The following is an 11382-nucleotide window of genomic DNA, read 5'->3' as shown; positions in this document are numbered from 1 at the left end:
AAAACAAAAGCATATTATATAAATGAAATAAAGAAACAGAAGTAGAAAACTTGGATTAGGGTTTCTGGGGCACAAGTATGCATGCGCATACATAGGCCTGAATACGCAGCCTAGTTGTATGTGTACGCATACTTCAAGTTTACGTACCCATACACGCCCAGAAAACCCTAGCCCAAAAACCAGAAATACTAAAAATAGAGCAGAACCTAAAACAATAAAACTAACAACCTAACATGCTTCTAATATAATATAAAACAACCTAAACTAATAACAAAGATATCCAAAATAAAAAATAAAAATAAAAATAAAATCTATTCCTAAGCATGCATTGGATCTAACAACAAATAAGAACAACACTTAACACATAAAGACATATTCATCAATATATCCAATCATTCAACTCACCAATCAAAACATGATGAGACACAAAAAACAAAAATGAACAAAGCAAAACATATCTCTAAGCATATATAACATGTAAATAAATTAAAAACAAACAAGAACACATATTATAAAAACCCTAATCAAGGAAAAGTCATGAAGAGAGACTCACCTTACTTATAAAACACAACTTGTTTGATATTTAACCGGCCCCTCAGTGTCTACAATACAAAGATTAAGTTAAGAGAACAAGAGAATTAAATAATACAACAGTTTTTGATACTCACAACTCAAGAACAAGATTAGTTTTGAGAAATCAAATTGGGAAAATAGTTTTTTCCTTAGAACTAACTAAAGAGAGATTTTTTATTTGTAAAAAATGTGCTAAGGGGCTGTGTGTGTTTGTTTTTGAAAAGAGGATTAGGGTTTTAAAGAAGATAAAGGCTAAAAAAAAAAACTCTTTCTAGTTATCGTTTTGGTTGGAGATATAAGATGAGTTCGAGCGGCCAGATCAAGCGGCGCGGTGTGATCGGCGCGGTGCTGCGATCGATGGACTGGAGCTCGGGGTTCGCAGGCGACGTCGAAGAGCGTGATGCGATCTCGGTGGGGTGCGATCGTGGGGTGCGATTGACGGTCGAAGGTCTGGGTTTGGGTCGAAGATCGGTGGGTCGTGGGTCGACGTCGAGTGGCGGTGGGTCGTGGGTCGACGGCGAGTGGCGGTGGATCGTGGGTCTTCGTGGGTCGCCGGAGTTAGGCTCTGGGTTCGTGGCTCTCTCTGCTTCCTCGCGCTCTCTCTCTCTCTCTCTCTCTCTCTCTCTCTCTCATTTTCCGGAAGTTATTTGAAGGTAAAATGAGAACGGAAATGATTTTCCGTAAACTGAGGATATTTTTGAAGGTCAACGGAAATGATTTTCTGTTTGACCGAATTTTCCTTCACACCCAAACAGCCTATTTTACGGAAAATGCTTTCCTGAAATTGTTTTCACCCAAAACAAACGAAACCTTACTATCAGAGTATAGGTTCGGAGTTTAGGTATGGGGATGGGAAGGTGTTAGGCACCCAACCCCACCCGACCCGTGGGTTGGCTTCCAATCATTGTGTCCTACGTCTTAATCTCATTAAAGACTCATTCAACATTGTTATCTGTATTCACACACACACACACACACACACACACACTATCATACATCTAGTAATCAACATGACGTCAATCATCCCAAAACCTAAAATACATCTATCATGACAACTTATATCAGACCTAACATACATCTATCATGCATATCATATCATCTAATCCAAGGCAATAAACAAATTAAGATATCACATGGTCATGACAGCATCAAAGAATTATTGGAGAGCATCAAGAACACAAGCATGTTCCAAGTCCACATATCATATTCATCAAACTTAAACAAGATCATATCATAACCAAATGCATGTACATATGAATGCATGCCTAATCTTACTTACCTTACTGCATCACAGCACCTATGCATTAATGCATGATTATATCATATGCATGTTCATGGTAGAATAAAGAAAACATTGGAAGAAAACCCTAATCTAACATGTTAAAGGCAAATAAACAATCAAACAGAGAAACAGAGACTTAAAAACATAAAGAAGGGTCAAAACAAAAGCATATTATATAAATGAAATAAAGAAATAGAAGTAGAAAACTTGGATTAGGGTTTTTGGGCACAAATATGCATGCACATACATAGGCCTGAATACATAGCCTAGTTGTATGCGTACGCATACTTCAAGTTTACGTACCCATACACGCCCAGAAAGCCCTAGCCCAGAAACCATAAATACTAAAAATAGAGCAGAACCTAAAACAATAAAATTAACAACCTAACATGCTTCTAATATAATATAAAACAACCTAAACTAATAACAAAGATATCCAAAATAAACAAAACAAAATCTATTCCTATGCATGCATTGAATCTAACAACAAATAAAAACAACACTTAACACATAAAGACATATTCATCAATATATCCAATCATTCAACTCACCAATCAAAACATGATGAGACACAATAAAACAAAAATGAACAAAGCAAAACATATCTCTAAGCATATATAACATGTAAATAAATTAAAAGCAAACAAGAACACATATTATAAAAACCCTAATCAAGGAAAAGTCATGAAGAGAGACTCACCTTACTTATAAAACACAACTTGTTTGATATTTAACCAGCCCCTCAGTGTCTACAATACAAAGATTAAGTTAAGAGAACAAGAGAATTAAATAATACGATAGTTTTTGATACTCACAACTCAAGAACAAGATTAGTTTTGAGAAATCAAATCGGCAAAATAGTTTTTTCCTTAGAACTAACGAAAGAGAGATTTTTTATTTGTAAAAAACGTGCTAAGGGGCTGTGTGTGTTTGTTTTTGAAAAAAGGATTAGGGTTTTAGGGAAGATAAAGGCTAAAAAAAAAACTCTTTCTAGCTAGCATTTTGGTTAGAGATATAAGATGAGTATTTATAAGTTAAAATTAGGGGTTTTTTTGGGGCTTTTTAATTGCCTTTGAACATTCCAAAGGTCTATGGGCCAGCCCACATCAAAGCATAATATTTTGGGTCCTTAAAATGAAGTTTTAAATTAAAACTTGGAAAATTGGACTGTCTAGTTGGCCCAACTTCAAATGGTCATAAATTACTCAATATAAGTCCAAATTAGGCAAAATTTGTGTTCAAATTGAAGCCCAAGATGCTTACCTTCCAATGAAGTAAACCTCACTCAAAAAATCTTCATTGATCAAAAGTTATGGTCAAAACAGTGGGCAAAGGTCATTTTTCAGTATCGATTTCAAAATGTTTGAGTACTTTTAAGTTGTGATTACTTCTAAACTATTGTAAACTCTTTTATTACTCTTGGTTGACATATGTCAAGCTCATCATTGGGGCTAGGGACCAAAATTTATTAACGGGTACAAAATGCGGGGACCAAAATTTATAAACAAGTAAAATAATTTGCGTGAAAATGTGCTTAGAGCAATAATGAGAGGTTCTAAACACCGAAGGTGTTTTTTATTTTTTTTTGTAATTTTTTTTTTTTTTGCGCAAACAAGTAAATCTTATTTTGGACGAAAATTTTTTTCTTCTGAAATAAGAGGTCATTGTTTTTGCCCGAAAACAAGCTCAAAGTAATAATTAGAAGTCCTAGACATCCAAGGCATAACTTTTTTTGCGTAAACAAGTCGGTTGTATTTCGGATGAAAATGCCATACCTACAGGTCAAGATTTTCATAAAAAATAAAAAGTCATTGTTTTCATGTGAAACAAGCACAAAGCAATACCAAAGGTTCTATGCAAGCAAGGCATAGCTCTTTTGAATAAGCAAGCCGACCTTATTTCAAACAAAAACGTCATGCCCACGGGTAAAAAAAATTGTGCGGAAATGAGCTCAGAGCAATAATGAGAGGTTCTAAACACCTAAGCATGTGTGTGTGCGTGTAAATAAGTTGTCTTATTTTGGATGTAAATGTCATACTTACGGGTCAAGATTTTCTTTTGAAATAAGAGGTCGTTGTTTTCAATGCAATAATTAGAACTCCTAGACACCCAAGGCATAGCTCTTTTGCGTAAACAAGTCATCGCATGTTAGAAAAAAAATGCCATATCTACGTGTCTAAATTTTCGTTCGAATTAGGAGTTTACTGTTATTACTAGAGCAATTTTATGTTCTCAACATTTTTAGAATAAATCTTAAGTGGTGATTTGTTATTCATTATTATGGGTGGGCAAAAGAGTAATTTAATTTGTAGATTCAAATTAAAACTAATAATAACTTATCATTTATAATTTGTTGTAAAAATATTGTGAAAATATTATAATTGCAGTACTCTTCTTCTCTTATTATTATTATCATTATTTAACTCATGACTGATGTGATTTGGCCCAAAGATGCGTGTGAGTTGGCGGGCCATGTATGTGGGCAAATGTTTGCGAAATCGATATGATAATGTTGTTGAGGGTGGACGTAGTCCCTACTGTACAAATAATTGTCTGTAGAGGTATCAGGGACGAGGCAAATTAGCAAAGGTTGAACCTTCAGCTGCCTTAAAGTAACACGTGTCCCAATGGACGCAATGGATTGGCTGCTAGGAACATCGACACAAACTCGTCTAGGTTCATTCTTTTGCATCTGACCCATATTTCTTCATTAAATCTGGGCAACCGTCTTTCATTAAAAGAAAAGTTGGTGTGTCTCTGTAAAATTAGACTGAAAAAGAGAGAGAGAATTATGGATAGAATTTCGAGGAAGAGCTCAAAAGGGAAGCAAGAGAAAGATTTGTATCATATTATACACAAGGTTCCTCATGGTGATGGTCCTTATGTTAAAGCTAAACATGCTCAGGTATATTCAATTTTGTGTCTATGTTTTATTCATATTCTTAATTCTTAATTTGCATCCTCGTGTGTGCATTATATATAGATCTCTTTTGGCCTCTTTTGCCCTTCTGATCCCAGGATGTAAAGTTTCTTTCTAGTTTTTTTAATCAGTTACTCTTACTCGCATATTAAGAGAGAAGACAATAAAGTTGTTCATAATTTAACTAGACATGCGATAAACATCCCAAATTATTTTTGTGTGCGGATTGAGAATATTTCATCACAGTTTATTTCTATACTTTAGATAGACTGATACAACCGGCTTTTCTTAATAAAGAGTTCTTTGCCTTTTACCTGTAAAATAAATCTTCCACATATTTAGTAATTAGTTTACCTTTGTTTTCTTCTCTAAAAAAGTAAATTTATTATTATTATTATTATTATTATTTTTAAGTCTATCCCACTATATATGATTATTGTATGAAATGCCAAGTAGCTACTGGCTAGCCCTCTATTATGCCATTTTTTCCTTCTTTTTACTTTAATGACATAGTGCCAAACCATATACTATGAAACTTTTTTTTTTTTTTTTTTTGGTTCGTAACTGTTTAATTATTTGAGTGATCACTGCTTCTGAAAACAATTAGTGATCACACCTTAATAGTTGTCATGTTAGGGAGTAGCAACTACAAAGTCTACAATCCTTAATATTACTTTGTGTGTTCTATTTTATATTCTAGCAATCACAACTTTCTATTAATACCCCTTTCTTAGTATTTACTATAAGTTGATTGAATGCTGTCTACTGAACTATCTTTTTCTAAGCTTTTCAAATATTTTCTCATGTAAGAGACTCGGTTATTGCCCCTTTGTTTACAATCTTCTGTTGATTCTCTTACTTTTCTTCTTTTAAATCATTAAGCATGGTTGATTTCTAAAAATTTTATTAACTAAAATAAATTATTTGAAAACAATTTTTCCCTGAATAATTTAAATCTTTCTACTTAGTGCATGTTTGTGATTCACTTAATTATAAGTTAGCTTATTACTTTATTTATTTTTATTTTTTTTTATTTACGGGTTCCATATGAGTCACATACTTATTTATTTAACATTTACCTTTTATCTATAATATTTTTAACAAAAAATTAGATAAGTTGTTCTCAAAGAACACTTAGTAATTAGTACTTACTCAACTGAATATTGATTTCTGCAGGTCCTAATTAAAAGTTAGCCATAAATAATAACATTAGAGCCTGGTTCCACATTAATTGGTTATTAGTTTCTTTAACTTTTGCGTGTTTTTTCAGTTGGTTGACAAGGAGCCAGAAGCAGCAATTGTTTTGTTTTGGAAGGCGATAAATGCAGGAGATAGAGTAGACAGTGCCTTAAAGGACATGGCGGTGGTGATGAAACAACTTGATAGAACTGAAGAAGCTATCGAAGCTGTCAAGTCTTTTAGAGGCCTTTGCTCTAAATCAGCCCAGGACTCACTTGATAATGTCCTCATCGACTTATTCAAGGTATACATATAATCATGTCATCAATCAATTGTTTAAATTCAAGTATTTTGTAGTTTAAAATAATGCATTAAAGATGAGTTTATAAATCAAATAGTAAATAACATCTTATTGACATGAAAATTAACATGCATGTTAAGAATATATAGATGTAAATTCAATAACAAGTTATTTGTGATATAACATTACTTAAAATTACACCAAGTATAATTTGAATCTAACTCATATAATAAATGCATTCATGAATAACTATGGTACTAAATACATGTGTGTATGTGTTACAAGTATATGTAAAGCGATTATTTTTTAATGTAGAAATCAGGAAAAATAGAGGAGCAGATTGAGCTTTTAAAGCGGAAGCTAAGAATGATCTACCAAGGAGAGGCCTTCAATGGAAAACCCACAAAAACTGCACGATCTCATGGCAAGAAGTTCCAAGTTTCTGTTAAGCAAGAAACTTCAAGATTATTGGTATGCATATATCTTAATTACATTATATCTTACATTGACAGCCTCACATTAATTTATCAGGCTGCTAGTTCTGGCAGATTAGTCTTATACTTAATAATATAAGATTAAATTCTATGAGGGTTCGGTGTAAAACTCTTTAAAAACCTTCAACAACATAAAAAAAATATATATATATATATTTCACATTAGATTTTTAAATAGAAACAAAGCATACCACACACACATAATCCTATTAAAAACCTACTAACTATATAAATATATATTTATCAAATTCCATGATTAAAAAAATTCCTTTGATTAAGGCAATCTCATCACCTAGATTTGGTCCATGTAGTGTGTAAATATATATTAAAACACGCAAAAGCATGATGTGTAGTGTGTGTAAATTTATATTAAAATTAAAATAAATATTTTATTTTATTTTAGATTACTGAAAGCTTTTGATAATAGAATTTTAGATTTCTTGAAACACATATAATAGAGTTTTTTTTTTGAAGGGCATATAATAGAGTTTAGGTAGAGTAAACTATTGGTAGTTGAATTTTAATATAGTATACATTATGTAAACATCATCAACCAAAATATTAAATAATTCATGAAAGTGTAAACACTTAGTACTCTAAAATAAATAAACAAATATATATATATATATACACTTTATTTAAAAATAAATAAATATTATTTAATAAAGTATATTTAGTAACACAATATTTCATATTGAGTCTCAATAATTAAATTCATGGTGTGATCTACCATTCATGTAAAGAGAAAAAAATATTACATTTACATCGTTGTATTAAGCCCCGTATAAAGTATAAATACAACATAATGCTCTCAAATGAGAAACTTGGAAGAATATTTAAAAAGAAGAAAGAAAAAAAAAAATTCCTTGTAAAGTTTTTCTTGATCACCTCTTCCCATGATTGACTTAATGTTTTCACAAATCTTGCAATGCCTTACCTTCAAAGTTAAAATTTGTAGAATATTTCAAAATTGAACTATTAATACCGTTTATTTTGGAGGGAACATTAACTTAGTCGCAATTAGGCTTCAAAGAACCTATTTCAATATTTTCCAAATTTTCATTGGCATCACTGGTTGGTTGTGTTTGCGTCTGAAAGGTATATAATAAAGAATTTATTAGAGTAGTTCTCAGTACACTGGGCTCATCAATACTTCCATTTCACGTAAGTGAAGTTATTGACTTAAGGGTATTAGTGTTAATCTTAATCCCTTTAGATTGAGATAAATAAAAAATGAGATAAAAGATAAACACAAAACATGATGGAATTCTACTTGCCTTATTTTAATTTTAGTACTGCTTTCAGAAGTTAATAGTAATGTTCCGATGATAAAAGACTGATAACGATAATTTTTATAAAATAAATTGAGAAGAAATTGATAAGAACAATTAATTTGTTGTTTCTATTTGAAAAATTATTGTAATTTAGTGCAACCACTTAGCAATTAATTAAACATGAGATCTATTGGCGCAACCACAACTTTCAGGCCTTACTTTTATTATATAATTAATATATGATATTAAATTTCTTGGTTTATTCAAGATCAAACAAAATTAGCCACCATACATATCCAGACACTTTCGTCGATATTTACAATCAAATATATAGTATTTTACTTTGCAGTTTTGCCATAATTTTAAGGATTAGACTACTCATATTTCACTTTTGGTTAACAAGATAAATTTGTCAAGAACCTTGTTACTAAATAGTATAACTTTATCTTCTTTATTGGTTCTTGTTACTAAATAGTATAACTTTATCTTCTTTATTAAGAGAATTAGAATTCAAAATCCTCATCTCGAGATGAAATTCACAGGGAAATTTAGGTTGGGCCTACATGCAGAAATCAAACTTTATGATGGCAGAAGTAGTGTACCGTAAAGCCCAGATGATTGATCCGGATGCCAACAAGGCCTGCAACTTGGGCCTTTGTCTGATCAAACAGTCTCGATTTGATGAAGCATATTCGGTTATTCAAGACGTGTTAATGGGTAGACTTCCAGGTTATGATGATTTCAAGTCGAGGAAACGAGCTGAGGAGTTGATTTTAGAACTAAAGTCCACAAATCCATCACTCGAGCATTCTGATATGTTGGGCCTTGATGATGATTTTGTCAAGGGGCTTGAGAATTTGACTAATGAATGGGGCCCATTTAGATCAAAGAGATTACCTATCTTTGAAGAGATCTCTGAATTGAGAGATCAACTAGCATGTTAAAATATTTTGTTTTCTTTTTTTAAAAGTAGTCTATTCTTGTACATAATGGGGTGTAAAATAATGGGTCTTGAAAGAAGTGTAAGACGTGTTAATGGGTAGACTTCCAGGTTATGATGATTTCAAGTCGAGGAAACGAGCTGAGGAGTTGATTTTAGAACTAAAGTCCACAAATCCATCACTCGAGCATTCTGATATGTTGGGCCTTGATGATGATTTTGTCAAGGGGCTTGAGAATTTGACTAATGAATGGGGCCCATTTAGATCAAAGAGATTACCTATCTTTGAAGAGATCTCTGAATTGAGAGATCAACTAGCATGTTAAAATATTTTGTTTTCTTTTTTTAAAAGTAGTCTATTCTTGTACATAATGGGGTGTAAAATAATGGGTCTTGAAAGAAGTGTAATTGCTTGCTATTGTATGTATGTTATTCTCAAGACTGGAGCTTTGTTAGGGAAAACCAACCTGCTTTGTGTCTTTACTCTTTACTAAGATTGGCAAACTGTTGGGCAACTTGTGCTTGTGCCGAATCAAAACCAACATTTAATTGGTTCTATCCCAACCCCAACACATAAACCAAGGGGGGATAGCATATAGCCAATCCCAAATAGGAGATATAAAAAAAAAAAATTGTCAATTTATAACATATATAATTTCTTTTAAGGTTGAAAATCTGGATACCCACCTGTTTTAAAAGAAATCCACATTTCTATAAGAAGAGGGTTGAGTAGGAATCTAGATATTCTTAGCATATGATTCCCTTATATGATTTGTAACAAAACATGGTAATCTTTCAACATTTTTAAGAATTCTAAAATATTACTTCATACCAAATGTCACATCAAAGTACCACATCAACAGACAACAATGCCTAGTAGTCTTCCTATTCAACAATAAAACGTAATCATCCATGCCACCATCCTTATCACCATAAAAAAAAAAAATGCTAAGTGCAAACTACATCTCTAAAGTTTGGAGGTTTTGGATTTTATGTCCTAAAGTTTCAAATTTTAGATTTTATCTCCTTAAGTTTCATTATGTTTGTATCAATAATTCTTTATTCTTATTTTCTATTAAGTGTCGCATAAGCTTGCCATACGTGATTAATTCTTCCAATAAAATGATATGAAAATGGCATTGCATAACGATACTGATGTGGCATTATTTTATTGAACAAACTAAACATGTGTAGCAAACTTATGTAGCACTTAATGAAAATTATGGACAAAGAGGATTTTGATGCAAACAGAACATAACTTCATGGGGCAAAGTTCAAATTTTGAAATTTCAGGGTATAAAATCCAAAAACTTCCCAAACTTTAAAGGTATAGTTTGCAATTTAGCTAAAAAATTAACTCAAATGAGCAAATCTAAGATCACTTTTTTCTTCCCCTTCTTTTTCATTTTTTTCATTTTCCTTTTTAAAGAAAATATAAGGGATTTTTTTTTTTGGAAAATATATGGGCACTTAAACGCTATAGTTTTGCTCTCAAAGTTTAAATGACAAATCTCAAACCCATTACTCCTCAGCCATTATTTTTTTATGAGTATTTTATCCTATAGGCTATATAGCGGGGTTTATTGGCAAACATAACATTATTTTATTAACAATTATTGAAGATATTGTTGTGAAAAAAATATTTGGGAGAATATCCTATTCGTGAAATCATGTTTTGAAAATACTATTTCTAATAGTAAAATTGAGTTTTCAAAATAAGATTTTGTAAAAACAATATGTTGATTTGTCAAAAGTTGACAGTACATAATGTATAATTGAAAACATGTTTTCAGTTATATCACATTTTGCACTAAAATTATGTTTTGAACATAATTTCAATGTAAACACATTTGCCTTACAATTGTGTTTTGGAAGCACAATTTCATTTTAATACACAAAATTATTTCAAATATTTGCATTGAACTCATATTTTCAAAATACAATTTTAGTGCAAAAACAACAAATTTTTAAATTTGCACTAAACTTGTGTTTTCAAAACATGAGATTAGTGCAAAATTTGAAGATTGTGCAAAATTATTAAATTTCACCCATTCCTACCTAAACCAGTAACTCCTAAATTCCTTAAAAACATGATCACATTTTACCTTGAAATTGTTGTTTATGAAAAATAAAATATTCAGCCAGAGCTGTATTTGTATATGGAACAAGGTATTGTAATGTAGTCGAAGAATCCATCATTTTGGCCCCCACAATTGTGTATACCATTGCTCTCATTTTTTGTAAAGTAGTCATATTTGTGTTTCCAAAGGATAATTTCAAAATGAATGTGTTTGACTTTAATTGGTGAACCTAAAAAATTGTAGTTAAGTTTTACCCTCAATTTATACATGCCTATGGAGGGAGGGAGTGCACCAATCCCAAAATTCACCCACATTAGGTTATATAAAATTATGTAAAA

General features: G+C 31.5%; 1 protein-coding gene across 1 annotated transcript; it reads left to right on the top strand.

The window, feature by feature from the left end:
- Positions 1-4569: 4569 nt before the first annotated feature.
- On the top strand, positions 4570-9043 carry LOC112026580 (protein SULFUR DEFICIENCY-INDUCED 1). The gene is made up of 4 exons (XM_065777333.1): positions 4570-4760; positions 6046-6258; positions 6571-6726; positions 8566-9043. The coding sequence occupies exons 1-4, from the start codon at positions 4647-4649 to the stop codon at positions 8965-8967; spliced, it is 885 nt and encodes a 294-aa protein (XP_065633405.1). The 5' UTR covers positions 4570-4646; the 3' UTR covers positions 8968-9043.
- The last annotated feature ends 2339 nt before the right edge of the window (positions 9044-11382 follow it).

Source organism: Quercus suber, unplaced genomic scaffold (assembly GCF_002906115.3).
Source record: "Quercus suber isolate HL8 unplaced genomic scaffold, Cork oak 2.0 scaffold_153, whole genome shotgun sequence".
NCBI lineage: Eukaryota > Viridiplantae > Streptophyta > Magnoliopsida > Fagales > Fagaceae > Quercus > Quercus suber.
This window is presented reverse-complemented; position numbering and strand designations above follow the sequence as displayed.

Excerpts from the sequence above, each read along its gene's own strand:
- LOC112026580 (XM_065777333.1), top strand. The coding sequence starts at position 4,647 with ATGGATAGAATTTCGAGGAAGAGCTCAAAAGGGAAGCAAGAGAAAGAT. Across the intron at positions 4,761-6,045 it reads TTAAAGCTAAACATGCTCAG|TTGGTTGACAAGGAGCCAGA; the intron begins GTATATTCAATT and ends GTGTTTTTTCAG. Across the intron at positions 6,259-6,570 it reads TCCTCATCGACTTATTCAAG|AAATCAGGAAAAATAGAGGA; the intron begins GTATACATATAA and ends TTTTTAATGTAG.